General features: G+C 51.2%; 1 protein-coding gene and 1 long non-coding RNA gene across 6 annotated transcripts in view; both read left to right on the plus strand.

Annotated features, from left to right (window-relative positions):
• Positions 1-1,586: 1,586 nt before the first annotated feature.
• Positions 1,587-10,311, plus strand: LOC125337376. The gene is made up of 3 exons (XR_007208029.1): positions 1,587-1,885; positions 8,862-9,085; positions 9,897-10,311. It is a non-coding gene; the product is annotated as an uncharacterized LOC125337376 (long non-coding RNA).
• Positions 10,312-11,071: 760 nt separating this feature from the next.
• The window catches only part of RPS6KA1 (ribosomal protein S6 kinase A1), a 35,295-nt gene continuing 27,674 nt past the window's right edge, over positions 11,072-18,692 (plus strand). For 4 of the 5 annotated variants that reach the window (XM_048327053.1, XM_048327051.1, XM_048327055.1 and 1 more), the window contains exons 1-2: positions 11,072-11,205; positions 17,165-17,209. In XM_048327053.1, coding sequence (XP_048183010.1) covers positions 11,143-11,205; positions 17,165-17,209 — 108 coding nt within the window. In that variant the 5' untranslated portion in view covers positions 11,072-11,142. The remainder of the gene's footprint in view (positions 11,206-17,164; positions 17,210-18,692) is intronic. The other variant, XM_048327054.1, reaches the window with a different exon arrangement.

Consider the following 18,692-nt stretch of genomic DNA (forward strand, 5'->3'; position numbering starts at 1 on the left):
TTTCCCCTTCTAAACAGATTTGATAGTTAATTTATTCTCACTCGGTTATCCCACTGAGGTTACTTTTGGGTTTTGAACAAATTTCCCTGCAGGCAGCAGCTCTCCCCTGCTCTTGAGTTTGTTGGTTGCTGTGCCGAGGTGGGTGTATGTGGCAGTCTCCTCCTGGAGAGGAGTTACTATTAGATTACTATTAGTCTGGTTCCTCTAGACTGCTATTTTAGCATTGCCCAGACAGATTTTGTTTGCTTTTATTCTAATGAGGTGGTATCTTGGTGCTTCTTGATGGAATTCAGTCTTACCTCAGCACAAGAGCTGAATGTTCCTGTATTAGGGGTTCTGAGTTTAGCCCGAGGACAGATTGTAAACTTGGGCAATTAAACTAGCTTTTCTCATAATTTCCTTCTTACTGGAGATAATAGCAGAGGTTGTTCCTGTGCTGTGGGTGTTTGGTGGATGGGTTTTGTTGGCCTGCAGCCTGGTTGGGGGTGCCCAGGTTTCCCTGCCTTACCATGATCCAATTAACTTCCATGCTGCCAAGCCCCACAGAGGAGAATTCCATTGATACTGAATTAATTGCTCTTACAAAAAAAATCCATTATTTCAGAAGCAAGCTGGATCTGAGGCCCGTTGGCCGGGGAAGGCTGGATTTGGCAACCTCCCGGTGTCTCCTTGCCACAGCCCGGTGGACGCAGGGATTTGTGCGGGGTTGTTAAGCTCAATTAATGCGCTGTGATTAACAGCCTGTTCCCTCCCTTCACCACACGGTGGTACCAGGAAACACGGAATGGGGCTGGGAGGCCAACAAGTGGCAGGTAACGTCCAAAAGCAGCTCAGCGAACCTGGGGAGACTGGAGCCCGGGTTATCACAGTCCAATGAGTGTTACCTGCTTCCAGAAAGCAGCAGCAACCTCCATCCTCTGCTGGCTTCGGAGATCAGTGTTAGACAAACTCCACTCACCCAAGCAGCGTGAGCCCTCTCTGAGCCTCTCTTTCCAGTTGTTATGTTTTTACTCGAAATCCAGACCGAGTGCTCAATTCCTCATCAGTTTACAGGCATAGCTGACATTGCAAAGGAATTTATCCATGTTATATCAAGCCTTTGAACTTAGGCTTCCTGTATTCTATTTTAAGAATCACTGGACCATTCCTTTTCCTCCTCAGGCCATTATTGCAGCTGCTGTGGCACATGTCCTGAACGTTTGAGCCTAAAACTAGAGCTGCCACTCTCCATCTCATCTGTCTTCAGCCTGGGAAGGGATACTTTATCCTAAACCCAGATTTAAGTAGGTAGCTTATAAACCTGGTCTCTTTTAGGCTTGTTGGCACAAACTACTTGTGTCAGACTTGCTGAATCTTCAGCCTGAGATCACAGAACAAATGGTGATGTTCAAAGAAATAATACTTTAGTTACTGAAAAGTTTCCTGTGCTTTTTGCATTATTTCATTTTGCTTTTGTATTCCAGTATTTGTGTGTGTGCTTTTTCTCTGCAAGCCAAATCTAGGAAACTGATTTGTAAATTCTGTGCCAATCTCCTTAAAAGTCTAACCAGAGTGATTTTTCTGGTGCTATAAAACCCTGGGCTCACTTTGCCAGCCAGCAGCTTTTACCTGCATTGCTTTAAAGGCTCCCAGAATGATATCCTGTAACCTGTATTGTGCTGAAGCGATGCCACCAGTTGCTGGTTTTCCTTCATTCCCAAAAGCCTTAGTCGTTGGGTTATCTCCTTCTAGCACATGCTTTCCATGTTTATCTTTTCCAAGGAGCGGTGTTGAAAGCTGGAAAGGAAGCGGCTGCTTCCCAGAGCTGGCGAGATTGCAGGGAAAGCACTTGACACCCTCATGACACTTCCTTGAAATGGATGCAAAACGGAAAGATGAGCTCCTGGTAAGCCAAATTCATTCCTCTTGTTTAGTGCTCAGTGCCTGCTTGGGGCAGGGATTTATGAATTTATTGGGGTGGGGATTTATTGGATAAAGTGGGCAAAACACCACCCAGAATTACTGGGGAAAAGCAGAAGGCAGAGATTTCCAGTCACAGGTGTAAATGCTGTGGCATGGAGGTGTAGCAAACATTGAAACCGAATGTTTCAGGGACATCTGAGTGTGCTGAAAAACACGAAAGTTTTATTCACGTGTCTCCATTGAACAGGCCCTGTCACCAAGCCCTGGTAGTTCTAGATAACAAACCTACAGTGATTGTTCTGTGATCAGGGAAATGAGCAGACCAGGGCTCCCACCCATTTGCAGGGAATTGCTGGGAGTTTGGCTTAGTGATTAACTTAGTGAGTGAACAATTGCCGTCAATAAAGCAGGGATGAGCCAGCCTTCAGCTTATGGGTTATGTTTAGGGAGGAAAGGCCAGGTTGGATGGGGCTCGGAGCCCTGGGATAGTGGAAGGTGACCCTGCCCATGGCAGGGGGTGGAGTGAGATGAGCTTTAAGGTCCCTCCCAACCCAGACCTGGGATTCTATGCAATTCTGGGATTCTATGAAAACCATTTAGTTTAGCCCAGACTGGGAATGCCAATAAACCCTTTCCTCCTGCCCCTGGAGGAGGTCACACTGGCAGCTCCCACTGCTGGGACTGACGTGTGCTGGCCCCAGCGACGTGATATCCTATCCTGTGAGCCTGCCCTGCACACAGGAGCAGATTGTTCACGATAAAGCTCCCCAATGTCACCCCAAGGTCCTTGTCACATGCTGCGTGCCCGGAACTTGGTCTGAGCATTCCCAGCCCTGTGCACCGGAGCGCTGAGGAGTGCAACGGTTTCGTTTTTAAACTCAGATTTGTTGGGCTCCTGCCCGGTGCGAAGAAACGGTGTCTGAGCAGGTGGTGTTGCACAAGCAGACAGAGGTGAGGACAGAACTGTGCCTTCCTTGTGCTGCTGAGCAGCTCCCCAGCAGTTCCCATGCTCCGCTGCCTTGCGTAATTCCCTGTGCAGTGCGGGGCTCTCCTCACCAGAGGGAATCTTCCCGCAGCACCACCTCTCCCACTCGTGGGTTCTGCAGGCTTTTGGCATTTAGTCACAGTCCCCCCCATCTTACACTGGGAGGAAAAATCCCTTCATTTTCCCCCTGTCTGGTGCAGGAGCATGAGGGGTAACACACACTGGTGGTGTGTGGGCTGGTTTGCCCTGTTCTTGAGCTGTTTTCCTTTCCATCCTAACCCTTTCACTTCACTGAAAAATTAATTTCTAAGACCATAGCGCTGATATTTAAACCCATCTGGTTTTGTCTGAATAGTGATGATATTTAAAGCCATGCCTGTATCTTCCAAAAGCTTCTGCTGGTGATCCTGTAGAAGGGACATTTATCTGGTCGTAATTGACTCCCATATTAACTTCCAACTGGCAAACAGCTGCCAAAAACTGTTTTCCATGTCTGTTGATCAATAGTCCCTTTCAACAAGTATCTGGTGTTGCAGAGTGTTAACAGCTAATAGCACTATGATTCTTATCCTATTTTAAGGGCTGTAGCATATCTCAGAGCCCTTATATCTGATAGAAGACTTTTGAGTTAAATTATGTTACATCAGATGTTATTTATTATCCATTTCCGACACACTGACCCTTTTCGCACCCTATCTTGTGCTGGGCCACCGCCACAGGACATTTATCTCCAACATTATGTCAGTGGCTGCTTAGGTTGAGGGGGAAAATGATTCTGTGCAGACTGTAAATAGAAAAATGAGATGGCAGGTCTAGCCAGGAATTTCTGACACCAGGTTGGGAGAAGAGGGTGAAAGGAGTTGTTGCCTGCCATGCAAGTCTCAGTTTTGCTGTCACTGAAGTCAGTGACAAATCCAAACCACCTTCCAAGGCTGGAGCTGTTTAAGCTGCCCACTGCCTCTGGCCAAATCTTTCTTGGCATAAAGTAACATCCACTGAAGCTTTTATCTACCCATTGGGTGACAAAATACCTGATTAATCAAGTTTTTACTTTGTAAATTACTGTTACTCGGTGGCTGGGGACGCACAGGACAGCAAAGCAGAGGCAAGTGAGAGGGGACATTCTTGAATTCTTGGACATGAACTTGAGGACACATTTCTTTATAAAAGATATTTAGACCTCAGTGGTAAAACGTCACCATCTGAACAACACTACCCTGCCCTCTGCACAATGACAGAGGAAAGGCACAGCCACAGCATAACAAAGAGGTGGCTTCGATCACGTGGGTGCCCACAAAGTTTAAAGGAAGAAAGATAAAAGTCAGTTCTTGCTTTTGTTGTTAGAAATTATCTTTTCTGAGCAGTTCTGCAGTAGTACAGTGAAATGAGAGCAGCACACAAGAATTAGGCAGGTGGATTTGTAGCCTGCTAATGGAAACCCCTTTGGGCTGGACTTGGAGCTCCTGGATGGGCACTAAAAAATAATTCTGCAAGAGGGTTTTTCCAATAGAGGATCAGGTTGTCCTCTCTCTTCAGCAGAGATTTGAGGACTCCTGGTAAAGTCTCCCAGAAGTGCACCAAGCCTCTCCTCAGAGAGCCAGAAAAGGCCCTGCTGGACAGTGCTGGTACTCACTCCTGAAGGAAAGAGCAATTTAACAATCAAGCAGCAAAGCACCAGCCTTGCATTTCTGCCCCATTCTCTGTGTGCTACGAGACATGCAATGCTGCAAAAATCCAAGAGCCTCCTTAAGTCCAGAGTCTGTTTGTTTGGGGCTTTTTTGTGATGCTGGTGAGGGACAGATAGATTTTCTTTTGCCAGAGAATTGAGTTTCTGACATCGCTGAACCTGTTGTGCCTTTTGTTCAGTTCCCAACAAGGAAACCATTGAGCACTGTTTGGATATATCTCCTACCTGGCCATGGAGCCAACTGAGTCATACCTGTGCTCTGCACTGCCTGAAGCACTTATAAAATACAGAAAACAATTGTTGTTAGAAGAGACCTGTTTCTCTCTCCCTAAAAGATAAAGGCACCTCTTTCCCCACCTCTCCAAAAACCTGTGCTTGTGCTATGCCTTCCTATCTGATGCAATCAATCATTATGCCAAAATATTCCTGGCCAGGATATTTTCTCATATTTTAGAAGTTTATTTTTCTGGTTATTTTGGGGATGTGGCTTTTCAAGGCTGGATGTGTACAGTGGTCTCTGTTTAGTAAGGGGACTGAGAAGTTAAATGCTGCCCGTCATATATTGGTTTGAAATCAGAAATAAAGTTTGGGCTCCCCCTAAGGAAAATAGATTTCTGTGGTGTTTGGGCTTCTCATCAGGATTTCTGAAATTTGCTTCCCATTCTAAAATGGTTTCTTTATTTTTTCCATGGCATGATGGCATCCCAAACCCTGGAATGGGGTAATTAGGAACAGGTATCTGTGTGTGCCTTCTGTGAAGCAGGACCAGACTTGTTCAGTTGCAGGATGTCAGCACAGACATGACATTTTCCTCTCCCCGGAGCTGGAATTCTCTTGAAATGTGCTTTTGTTTTCCCCTCCCCTCTCTGGAGAAAGTGGGACCTGTGTGCTCTGGAAGCAGCACAAAACCAAGTGTATCTTTTTGTATCCACTTAAAAGCCCCGTCATTCGTTTACAAGTTCTTAAACCTAAAAGAACCATAAACCCTGACTGTACTTAGTGCTGTGTTTACTCAGGTTTCTCCCTCCTGGGGGACAGTGCAAACAGCCCTGGCAGCTTCATTTCTGTTTACAGTTTCTGATAGTTTTCTCTTTCATGTTTTCACTCCCTCACATAGCCCTACACTGAAATAAGCTACAAACATAGCTGTGTGCTCATTAAAAACAAAATTTGATGGATAACTTGCTCTCAATAACTTCCCACTTGGGCTGCAAACCTGATCTAAAACTTAAATTAAAAAAGAAAAGGTGAGGAATACCTTGTATTTTACATGGGGTTTTGAAAAAGCCTATTTCAGGTAGAAAAAGGAATATTTTATGAAAGAAATTCTTGCCTGGGAGGGTGGGCAGGCCCTGACACAGGGTGCCCAGAGCAGCTGTGGCTGCCCTTGGATCCCTGGCAGTGCCCAAGGCCAGGCTGGACGGGGCTTGGAGCAGCCTGGGACAGTGGAAGGTGTCCCTGCCATGGCAGGGGTGGCACTGGGTGGGCTTTAAGGTCCCTTCCAACCCAAACTATTCCATGATTCCTGGTCTAGCTGGAGCCACTCTCGACCTCTCGATGATTGAAGGCAGAGCTGACCAGTGGAGCCTGCAGAGCTCTGCTGGAGTGCGTGTGCTGAGCACAGTGAGCACGTGCAGATCCCACGTCCTCAGCAGCTCCTCGTGAATCCAGAAGGACGGATGGGCCATGAAACAGCTCCTCTGAGGTCCCAGGATACAGCCAAAGGTTAGGACAGAACCACATGGAATTGGGCAAAGCATTATCGGCCCCGCATAGTTCAAATACCAAAAACCCAAGTCACCTCCCACTCTCCTCGCAGATGCTGTGAGATGTGTGGGTTGGAAACAGATATTTTTCTCCTTTTATTCGGGTGTCAAGGGCTGTGTCCTGCACAGGAGCCAGACCAGCACTCGTTTATTTGCATCCAGGAAAGGGAAGGTAACAGATACATGAGACGGGCAGCGATTGTATCCATGACAACCGGCAGATATGGCCTCGCTACCTCGCAGCTCCTTCCCCAGCGCCTTCCCAGGGCACATCCCGGCTCAGACGGGTCCCTCTCCTCAAGGCACCGCTCGGCTGCAGTTCAGTATTCCTGAGAGAAAGGTGCAAAATCCACAAATGAAGCACATTTCCCGGAGCCAACAGCTCGATCAATTCTGCAGCAGAATTCCCTGGCTTGAGCTGCGTGTGCTTCACCGAGGGGCTCCCTGGGAGGGGCTTCGGGAGATCTGGGTGCAGGGACAGCATGGTTTTACAGAAATACGGGTGGGCTTAGCAGACTGAGAGGCTGCGGAGCCAGCAGGCAAATTTGGCAGTTTATTCTGCCAAAAAAAGGGTTTAGATATGCTGGACACCTTCATAAATGCAGCTGAGCTGAGCGAGGGAATGTGGTGCTCACCTGTGCGGGAATGTCGGCAGAGGCTGGAGGTGTTTGCTCTGTGGATAAGCCTCAGTCTGCACAATGCCTGTCCAGGGAACAGGAGCTGCCTGGGCTGTGCTTCCCCGAGAGCTCTGCATCCCACTGCCTGCTGTGGTGCAGTTCCTGCATTCCGACCACTGCCTGGGCCTGCCTTGGAAAGCGCTGGCATTTGAGGCAGCTGCAATCGCACCCAGTGTGGAGGAACAGAAAGAAATCTATCAGAAAAGCAAAAAGCTCTTAAAGGCAGCCAGTTTTTCTCATTTCCAGGGCCCCTGCTTTATATCTTCAACGTGGTTTGTACCACACTAAGGAAAAATGTTCCTGAGATCAAAACAAGGTGATCCATCATCTCTTCCCTCCATAGTGGCAAAACAAAGCAGAAGAGGCAAAGAAATGAGATGGTGAATGGAGAGCCAGGGATTAGAAGAGAGGACATGAATTCACATTCTGCCCTGACATTGAAAACCTGACTCAGTTTCCCTGTGAGGACAACAATGAGCTCTGGACCTGATTGGTCAAAATTAAAAGTACAAAGAGGGTTGCTGTGAGCTCCAATTAATTGACTGTCTTAGCAAATTAAATGAGTCTGTAAATTGTAGCAGATATTTGGGACTCAGCCTTGTGAGGTCTTGTGCCTGTGAGCTTTTTTGCATTTCCTTGGATGTGTAAAAGCAGCATCACGCAAAGCAGGCAGGGAATGAGATGCCCATGGACTCTGAAAAAAGAAAGGATGCAGTGAGCCACGGGAGCACTGGGTTACTGTGTGGTCACGGGGAGAATCCCTTGGCCAGCTTTTGGAACAGTGAGTCGAAATTGGATCTGGTAGTGATACAGATCAGCCTCCATCTGCTTTGGAAATGCTTTGGGGATGTCCTGGTTTTGGCTGGGATAGAGTTAATTTTCTTCTTAACTGGCTTAACAAATGTTGTCAGCCTCTCTGCAAGGAAAAATGTTACACAGCCAGACAGCTGCAGAGGCAAAAATATCTACAATTGTATTTGAGGAGGATTTGATGGTTTTAAAACCAAATTAAAACTGCAGTATTTTGAATTTTCAGTGACTGCAGCACTGACAAAGGATCCAGCTGATCCCAAGTCTCCGTTTACCACGGCAGCAGCTCTTCCCAGCCTGCAACTGTCTCAGAAAAATGCCAGGCTATATGTTTTAATCACTGTATTTAGCCATGACAGTCACCCAAACAGCAGATTTTGCTTTTTGTACCCTGCTTCCAGGATCAAGGATGCTTTTTATAGCTGTTCTTTGACTGGAAATAAACCCTGGGATACACCACTACCTCATTTCTCTTACCCTGACATCCTGCCCTGAACTTAGCAGCAATCTCCTGTGGCACATTTCACCTTCTGTTAATCCAACTAGGATTCAGCATTATCTGGTGCAGGAATTGGGGGAAGGTCACTCTGAGAATACCTTCCATCAACAGAGAGATGGCTTCTCTTGGAGTCCTGGAGCTGGTGATGGCGAGGCCGCAGCATTTCCTCCCAGCATCGCTGCTGGGTTTCTGTGGTGTCACCACAGCCTTTTTTCGGGTGTTGTTATAATTTTGAGATACTGTAGGGCTACCTCAGCAAAATCCTCTCCTTTAACAAAAACAGCTGCAGAGATTCAGTGAATAACCACACACAAGTCTTTTGTGGTCTCCCCAATGTCTTTAATTTGCTGTTTTGCTGAAAGGAGTGGACAGGATAATTTGGCATTTGTATTTAGGTAAAGCTTCATGATTTTGTCTTTGTCAAGCCCTGGGGCAGCCTGTCTGTCTTTCTGGTACAGAATATGATGGATTTCCTGCAGCCCGACAGACCTGCCAGGGGTGCAAACAGGAGCATTTCTGTCTCCATGCTCTCCAGGTTCCTGCTCAGCACCTGATCCTGTCTCACTTCTGTGGATCACCCTCTGGAAGTACCACCAAGTAGTGCCTCATTCTCCTTCTAAGAAGGAAACAGGGAGCACTGTCCTGCCCTCACCACCCTCTGCATTCCCACAGAGCAGAAGGAAGGGGAGATGGGGCTGGAAAACCAACGGAGGAGGAAACGGGATGGCGGTACTGAGATCACCGCGTTACGGATGCCAGGTAGAGCAGGTTGCAGCAGCTGGAGGCTGGAGCCGGGCACGCCGTGTTCCAGGCAAGGAGGGGATGGTAGGGATGGCTTTGGAGATGAATGAATGACTCTCCACAAGATCTGCTTCAACTTGCTCCAACAGCAAGTGCCATGAGTTTAATTGGCTCTAACAGGACCACAGTCAGTACCAGCCGGTGGATTTGTGTTATTTAATGCCTTCACCCGGGGCTCCAGCTCTCACAGCACAGATGGGGCTCTGGCCACGGGGCTGTGACAGCGATTCCCAGCTCAAACAGCCACCCTGGGAATTTTCTACACTCGATTCCCCCATGTGCAGAAAAGATGACAGCTCTATCCTAAATCACAAGCAGGTCCTGGTGATGACTCACAGAGCAGCTTCACGTGCTGTGGAGATTAACTGGAATTTTTCAAAGTACTGAGCTCTGTCCCAGTTTGGCTTTTTCAGGGTTTGCTGCCCACTCAGAACAGGTAAAGAGCCCAGGGCTGTAACCTGGGACACCTGCCCTCAGAATGCTCAGTCCCAGCTCTGTAGGCTGCCACTCAGGCTCGTGAAATATTTCCAGCCACACCTTGATGAAGTCAACCCTTAGCGATGCATCTTTTAAAAAGATTTCGTTGTTTTTTTTTTTTTTTTTTAAGAAGTAGTTTTATAATGAAACATGAAAACGTGGTGCATTGGGGTTTGGGAAAATGTGAGTAAAAGAAAACTTTTTCCTATTTAAGAACCTGACAGGTAAGAATAGCCAGGAATTCTGAACACCTGCTTTTAAGGTGGATGTGTTCTTTAACCCTGTTTTTTAGGGAATTCCAGGGGCACTGCAGGAGGTGATGAGCAGTGATTCATGGCATATCTCAAACCTGGAATCCGGATTTCCTGGAGCAGTTTCCTGAGTTCAGCAGTGATCTGAGCCGTGTCACCAGGTTTGTCCTCACCACCTCTCTCGCTGCAGCCGTGCAGATTGTGCACACAGGGAAACAGCTGGACACTCCCAGAGGAAAAATCTTTCCAAGGCACAGAAGAGCAGGACTCAGTGTCATGTATTTGTGAGGAAGTGTTCGGTTTTCAGGTGTTTGTGGTTCTGTGAGGATCGTGCAGAGCCACAGAACAGCTTGGGTTGGAAGACATTTTTAAAGACCATCTTGTCCTGCCATGGGCAGGGACATCTTTCACTGGCTCAGTCACAGATCTCCCTGGCAGAGGCTCCCAAGTCCCTCAGAACAGGTATTTCCTGATGTATCCAGGCGTCACTTCCCGACATTTCAGCCTTCCAGTGAAAATCATCCGGGCTGTACCAGCCATCGTGTGGCCACAGGCCCAGGGCAGTGCCTGTTCCCTTTGCTGGCCCTACTGAGGCCCCCGAAATCGTGGGGTCAGTTCTGGGCCCCTCATGACAAAAGAGACTTTGAGGGGCTGGAGCGTGTCCAGGGCAGGGAACAGAGCTGGGAAGAGACTGGAGAACCAGGAGCGGCTGAGGGAGCTGGGAAAGGGGCTCAGCCTGGAGCAAAGGAGGCTCAGGGGGGCCCTTGTGGCTCTGCACAAGTCCCTGACAGGAGGGGGCAGCCGGGGGGGTCGGGCTCTGCTTCCAGGGAACAGGGACAGGAGGAGAGGAAACGCTTCAAGCTGCCTCAGGGGAGGTTTAGGTTGGATATTGGGAAATAGTTCTTCACCAAAAGGGTGGTCAGGCATTGAAACACGCTGCCCCAGCTTGAGTCACCATCCCTCGAGGGATTTAAAAGCCGTGTGGATGTGGCACTTGGCGACATGGGTTAGTGGTGGCCTTGGCAGGGCTGGGGGAACAGCTGGACTCGCTGCTCACGGGGGGAGCTTTTCCAGCCCGAACGATTCCGCGATTCCACGCTCCCATCCCTTCCCGCAGCCGCCGCACGCCGGGCTGGGTTTGCCGGATGCTCCGGGCGGAGGATCCCCGCAGCCCCTCCCCGGTGCCTCCCGCCCGCCCCCCGCCCCGCCCCGCCCCGGCCCGGAGCCGGTGGGTGCCCAGCCCGGCGGCGCTCGGAGCCAGCCCGGCGCGGGCACCCGCCGGCAGCGATGCCGCTCGCCCAGCTGGCCGAGCCCTGGCCCGACATGGAGCTGGTGCATCTGGACACGGAGGTGAGCGGGCACGGCCGGGGGGGCTCTGGGGCGGGGGGCTCCGCCGAACAAAGGAGCGCCCGGCGGGACCCCGCGGAGCGGCGGCTGCGGTGCCGCCCGCCCCGAGCCGCTCCCCGCGGCGGGGGAGCGCGGCCGCCGGAGCCCAGCGCCGCCGGGGCCGCTCCGGCACCGCTCCGGCACCGCTCCGGGGCTGCTCCGGGGCTGCTCCCGGGGCTCAGGGTGTGCGCCCGGGGCCGTGGTCGGGGCACCGGGGGCTGCCGGGCTCGCTGCTGCTCGTGCGGGCTGCGATCGTTCGGGGAGCGCAGGCAGCGCTCCCAAATCTCCCAGGCGCAGAGGAAAGCGGACCCGGCTGAAGGCCCAGGGAATAAATATCTCCGTTTTGGGGGTTTTCTCCCTCACCGTCCCAGCGCCGGCTTCTCACACAGGCCTGCGCTGCCAACTCCGATCACGCTCCTGTGTCACTTTGCTGGATGTCTGCTCTGCCCTCCCACTTGGCTCTTTTCCTCCTCATTAAGACCCCCAAGCCAGGTGTGCAGGATGGAGCTCATCTCCTGTCCACATCTGCGGGCTGGCACCACAGCCATTTCCGAAGGAAGGGACAGCTTGCAGCGGTTGTCACCCACGGCAGAGCAGCCGGCTGAGGCACTGTGCTCTGGCACTCTTCAGTTAAACATCTCGCCCAAACTGGAGCTAGCAGGTCTCCTGGAGAAACCAGAGGGAAGGTGGGGATTGTGTCCCAGGTGTTTCACAGACCTTGGTGCCTTCCTGTCGTTCTGTCTGGATTCGATGCCTTCACATTCCTTTATCCTACCTGGGGATGTCTTGGTGATTAATTGGTCAGATTTGCTCATTCCTATTTAAAATTGCCTCTTCAGGGGTCTGTGCTTTGAGCAGAGGCAGCACTTCACCCCCGCTGCAGGGACAGCAGGGAGGCATGCTGACCATTCTGGGTGAGGTTTCCTAATTTTCATCAGCCAGGTATGACACAGCTTCTCCTGGAGCCCCCTGTGCAGGTGGGGAGGGTCTTCCTGGGCCAAACACCTGGCATGAAGGTGCGGTGGGTGAAGAGCCTCTGCTCTGAAACAGCGCTGGAGCCATAAGGATGAGTTTGTGCTCCTTTGTGCTCCAAGCTGGGAGAGGAGGGAAGTCCTGCGGCAATTCCCAAATCAAGTCTTGCGCCCAGATCCAGGCCGTAGGTTACTGCTGGGAGACAGGGCTTTTCATCTGTGGTTTCTCCCTTCCTAACAAGGGAGATGATGCCTGGAAAGCCAGAAAACACCACTCGACTCATAATGGGAGGAAACTAATGCCAGTGCCCAGGGCGGTGGATGCCGTGGGCGAGACTTCATTTAGTGCCTAATCCCCGGTGTCCCAGGTGCCGGGCGGGCGCTGTGTCAGCACCACGGGATCGCTTCCGAGCGGAAATGGCCGGGGGGTCCGGGCTGTTTGTCAGCCCGAGTCAGCTGCGGGCTCGGGGCAGCGGCAGGGACTGCTCTCCTCATTGCATTAGTACCGGCTGTGTTTAATCGTTAGCTGAAACTGGAGGGAGCCTCTGGCTCGCCCCTTCCCCAGTCTCACCTTGGCCGCAGCTCCGGGTCAGGGTCAGGCGCCACGTGCAGGTGGGATTTCAGCAGATCGGATTTTTTGTGTCTCAGGATCTCAAGTGGGACTTAGCAATTTACCTCCCTTTGGTTTAAGAGGATAAGTACACACTCTTGATTACAGCGAGGAAAAGAATACAGGTGTTCTTCACCTCTACACCTGGGTCTGATGTTAGAGAGTTCCCTGAGGTCCAGCAGCGGAGCAGGAATGGGGCTTGGGAGGAGTTTTGCACTTTGAGGCTAAAATGGCCAAGGGCAGGGGCCCTAGGGGGAAGTTTTCACCACTCCTGGGAGAGGTGGCACCACTGAGAAAGCAAGGAGACTTTTCTGGAACACCAGTTACGTAAATTGCCCTGGGATCGCTGCCATCCAGGTTAGAAACCGGCTTCCTCCGACCTTTGCTTTCTGAGTCATGGAGCAGAGGTGCTGTCACTGCACTGGTGGAGGCATCAGTCCTATTGTTGAGGGATTTGGGGTTTTTCCACTGTGTTCTGGGAGAATTGGCTGGCTGGTGCCCCTTGTCCTGGCCCACCAGAGCTCAGTCGTGCCAGGAGTGGGTGGCAGTGGGAGCTTGAACTGATCCCTGGCAGGAACCAAGTCCCTCTGTCCTGGAGGCTGAGCTTTGTAATCGTTTCTCCTGCTTTTTTTTTTTCCCTTGCCATTCTCTCTTCTGCTTACATCATTGCAAATATTGCTTATGTAGTAGAAAAACGTGGCTGGGGCAGAGTACAAACACTGGAGAATGGAGTTGAGTGACACAGAAATCCTTCCCTGGGAGGGTGGGCAGGCCCTGGCACAGGGTGCCCAGAGAAGCTGTGGCTGCCCCTGGATCCCTGGCAGTGTCCAAGGCCAGGCTGGACATTGGGGCTTGGAGCAGCCTGGGACAGTGGAAGGTGTCCCTGCCCATGGCAGGGGTGGGATGAGATGGGCTTTAAGGTCCTTTCCATCCCAAACCATCCTGTGATTCTCTGATTCCATGACTTCATCCCCATAGCGATGGATCTGTCATCAGGGCTCCGCTTTGCTTCAAGTTCTTGTTTCATTACACAAACCTACAACAACGCAACTGACGTGGGATTACGCCAAATTCCACCACTTCAAGCTAATTATTTTTGCCTGTCTATAAGTATCACCCTTTATTGAGCAGGAGCTACTCATGAATAAACTCTTTTCTCAAGCATGGTAGCTGAGCTATGCAAAAACTATGACCAAAAGACAAGGGAGACAGCTGAGTGGCTGTCATCTCTGATGTGCCTTGTGCAGAGACTCCTGTTTGGGCTGCGAGAGTTCCTTCAGAGATCTCTATTTTTGCAGAATTATTTCCTTTCTCTGAACTGCAATAGCCAAGATCCATAAATTCCACTTAATGGTAATAATTTTTAAATGCCTTTTTCTTGTGTCAAACTAGCAGGAGCTCTGGGGTGAAGGGTTTCTTGCCCTGCTCCCTCCTGCTTGAGTGTTCCATGGCTCATCAGAGTTGGGTGAAAGAGCATCTCTAGGTACCTGGTACCTGTGAGGTGTTTTGGGGCATCTCAAAAGTGACTGCTCAAAACGTAAGGATCCAGGAATAGCAGCAGGCTGCTTTTTCAGGCAGAGCTGTCGATAACCCGGGATGACTGGAGCCGGTGGTGTAACCACAGAGCAGGACTGGGCACCGTCCCCACGGTCCTGCCGGGATGTGCCTCGTCCTGGTTTCACATCAGAGCACACTGGCCTGCTCTGTAAATTGCTCGCTGTGCTGCAGATTATGTGGAATTAAAAGGATTTAAAGCGCAAGATGTCCTAAGATAAATATCTCCCAAGTTCAGCCAGGCTGGCAGTTGCGTAACTGAACACGCTTGTTTTCCAGGGTACTTTTCTGTGTGCTGTTAAGGAAACTCATCCAGCGTGTGCTCAGGAGGGCTTTTGTGTCACCTCTGGGGCAGGTGGAGCGGTCACTCGCCCAGAGGTGCCCTGGCTGCTGCTCCACGTGCCCATCAGATTAGCTCCCTAATCCCGTTTCCGCTCACTCCGGAGCAGGGCAGCTGCAAAGCTGCAAGGACAGGCTGCGGGCCCCCGGGGAGGCTTGTGTGGCTGCGTTCTCAGTAGCCCGAGCCCTGCTCTGACACGGCCTGGATGAGCTCCTCACTGCCCCGGGCACCCCAGGGAGGAGCTGTGCCTCCCTCCAGCAGCAGATGCTGCCTGGTTGCTGCCCACGGGAGATCTTGGGAGTTCTCTCGGAGCAGGACATTTGGGAGGCTCCTTTGCAGCCCCAGTGTGCTGTGAGAGGGCACCTGCTCCCCCGCTGTGTGTGGGGTGCAGGGGCAGGGCAGAAATAAAGCATTTTGAAGAGGCAAATGTCAAACCAAGAAGCACACAAACTGTTCCAGCTCTACTCGTGACGTGCTGAATGGCCATATTTTATCTCGGGAGGTGATGAGTCTGGAGCTGTGTTTCCATCTGGAACATTTACAAATGGCGCTCCAATTCCATATGAGGGAATAAGGACTGGTTTTGCTCTGGGGTAGAAGGAGAGCACTTGGCTCTAAACACTGCAATTCTCTGCGCAGACATCTGATTTATGTCAGCCTGAGGAAGTGACTGTTTCATCAGGAGCTTCATCCCTCTAAGACCAGGGACCTGCATGCCCAAGAAACCTCCCTGGCAGGGACACTGCTCTGTTTCTTTCCCCTCCCTTCCATCCCAGGTAGGATGGGTTTGCCTTGGAGTAGGGAGCTGATGAAACTCAGCCCTTGAAAGTCTGGTGACTCTGGAGGTATCACCTGGTGTCTCCCAGCTCACCCTTGAAGTTGAGGGCTTGGACACCCCCTGCATCAACTCACCCCTCTCCTGACATGTGCCTTGTGGGTCTGTTCTCCAGACCATGAGCTAGGCACTGCTTTCCTCTGTCCAACACAGAAATTCTGCTTCTTAAGCCGTTTGAGACAAAACCAGCCCTCCCTGAGCTGTGGTTTGGATTAGCAGCCAGTTATGAGTTGTGGATGGGTGACAGCTGAGCCAGTAAACATCAGCCTGTTTCCAAGTCTGGTTATCTCGAGCGCCGTGTCTCCCCCTGCGTAGTGGGGGCTGTTCATAAACACAAATTCTTACTTCACTGCTCAGCTATTCTCTGTGCTAATGGCACCGAGAGCTCCGTGTAAACACCAGGGCAACATTCCTCTGGGAGAACTTGGCCTGTGTGGTGCTACTGTGGCTTTTTTTCAGTCGTTGGCTGAAACTGCTTTGGAACTTAAAGATAAGTTGGGACCAAGGTGAGTTGTGGAGCTCAGAGTGGGTCCACAGAGATGTAAATATTGCAGTGTGGTGGAGTCCTGAGGAAGAAGACAGGTTGTTCATATCAATGGATCCTTGCTACACCAGGGAAGGAGTTGGCTTTGTTTCTTCTGTCAGTTCCTGAAGGCTCTAGAACCCGGTCATTCCACTGAGGATCTGAGGCTCGAATCCATTGGCTTTGCAACTCTTCACCTGGCCCATAACATCTGAAAAGAAGGGACTAAACTGCCCTTGTCCTGTCAGAGGAGAGGAGGAGGAGGAGGAATGCCATGATTTTTTGGAGCCTGAGACTGCAGTGCAAACAGATGTCAAAGCAAAGTCTTCTTGCCCTTGTTTTTCTCCACAGTCTGCAGAAAACCTCCTGTACGTGCTTATCCTGCTCTGAGTATCTGTGTCTCAGTGAAATCCCACCCAGTTCTGCTCCCCCGGCTTCCCCAGGCGGTGCCGGTGCCGTGCTGAACCTGATCCCTCCTCGGTTCAGCGCCCGGGGTGAGCGGCTGGTGCCGCTCCAGGTGCTTCGGGTCACCCGCTGTGACTTTGTGCGGAGCTGGACCTGGAGCCAGGCGGGCGGGGCAGATTTCCTGCAGCGTATCAGCTGCGATGGGGTAATAAATAACCGATAAACGCTCCAATTAAAGCCGATGTCACGGCACAATGGTTGTTAACTGCGCTCTGGCGCTGCTGCCAGCAATCCCAGAGCAGCCGGCGCAGAGTGGGAGCAGGAGGGGTGGGATGGAGCAGCGTCTGCAGCACGTGGTGCCCGGGGGGGAATCTGCACCCACCGCCCCAGGGATCCTCCCTGGCGCCGTTTGCCCCACAAGCAATATTTGGTGGATAAGGAGCCCCAGTTGCATTGGGGGAAGTGTGGAAAGAGCCTCTGGGCAAGAGACTTTCTTTTAAACGCTTTAAAAGACAAGAGTCCGGTGCGTGGGGGAATGTTCAACCATCTTGTACCGTGTCCAAGAGTGCCACCCTGCCCCGTTTGTCCCATGTGAGGGGCTCCCAAAGCCACCGGCCTTTGTGAGGGACATGAGGAACAATCCCATGCCTGGCACGTGCTAACAGCAGGTTCTCTTCCTTTGCAGAACGGGCAGGCAGCTCCAGAAGAAGGTGGGAATCCTCCATCCAAGGTAAAAATGCCCCGGGGTTACGTCTGCAAGTCGTCCCTGCGAGCGTGGGGGGTGTGAGCTGACTCGGGAACGGGATGGGGACGGTTATTTTTAAACCCTGTAAAGCTGCTGCTCTGTAAATCTGCGAGAGTGCACGTGGGAGTGCAAGGGACTGGAGATGGGGAAGAGGAAAGATAAACTCCTGTCTTCCTGTCCCTTTGGCCATCCAAACATGCCTGGAAGGTTTTCCAGAGGGCCACCTCGGTCCAGCACACAGGAGCTGGACTGGAGGCTGTAGCCGAGGGTGAGAACCCCTGGGGTGTTTCGGTGCTGTGTTTACGCCTTTCTCTGTGGTGTGATCTTGCCAGATGGGATGAGAAGTACAAGAGTATTTGATGGTTTTGGCACAGCTGCCCTTGCTGAGCATCTGGTATCTGTTTATTCTCTTGCCTTGGTGGGGCTGGGAGAAGCTCCACTTCTGCCAAGTTGCCCTCTGCATCCCCATTAGCATCAGCTGGGAATGACAGAAAGAACTGAGCTGCTGTCTCTCGTGTTCTGGGCAGGGATCAGAACCTGCTCATCCTTCTTGAGACACCTGAAGCTCATCCTGCTCCACACAGGAGCAGTGTGGTGTTGAAGGACTTGGTTTGTCTGCTGTGAGCCCTCCGCAGGTACAGGACAGCACGATGCTGTCACCGTGGCTATTTCCTGATTGTGCCCATTCCTCTGTCCTGCACTCACTGCAGAGCAGGAGAGCCATGTCAGTACCGTGAAATCATAATCCCTTCAGGATTTCCTTTTCTGATCCATCCACGCTCTGACCGTGGAGAATGACACAACACGTTGGATTTGCCCTGGGCGACCTTCCTGAGCGGGTTGTCAAGAGCTCATCGTGCTCTGTACCCTCAGCAAGGGCCCTGTGGCAGCTTCTCTCTCTGAATCATCGGCGGTGCTAAAGGCTCTGGGGGCTTGTTGCGTTGTTTTTCCAGCTGATTACGTTGTATTTTTAGTAAAAGACATTTAAACATAAAACCCAGTTGTCTACATTTCAGCCAGTTTTTTCCCCTGGAACATTTGAGGATTTCTAGCAGTGCCAGTGCATCTCTCCTACCTGTTCTGCCTCCCTGTCCCACTCTGGGGCTGGCCTGGCACTTCCCCAGCAGCCTGCAAAGAAATCTGGCGTGGGTCAGATGAATTCAGGTCAATGAAACTTGCGCTTCCCTCCCCTGAGAACAGTGGGTTTACAGCTCTTCACTGTGCCTGCATCTCTGGCATGGGGAAAAAAGGAATCTGTGTCTTCTGGTTGGATTCCAGCTGGGTTTCTAAGGCTTGAGACTTTGCCTCTTTCATCTTCAAACACTTGGCTAAACTGCCCTTCCCTAAATGCTGCTGATGGATGTTGCTTTAAAAATCATTTAGGATTTTTTTCTCTTTGAAGGACATCACTGAGACAAACCCTGGCTGATTCCATCTGTAGGTGCCATCCCACAGAAAGATCATGAAA

This window comes from Corvus hawaiiensis, chromosome 23 (assembly GCF_020740725.1).
Source record: "Corvus hawaiiensis isolate bCorHaw1 chromosome 23, bCorHaw1.pri.cur, whole genome shotgun sequence".
Classification (NCBI taxonomy): Eukaryota; Metazoa; Chordata; class Aves; order Passeriformes; family Corvidae; genus Corvus; species Corvus hawaiiensis.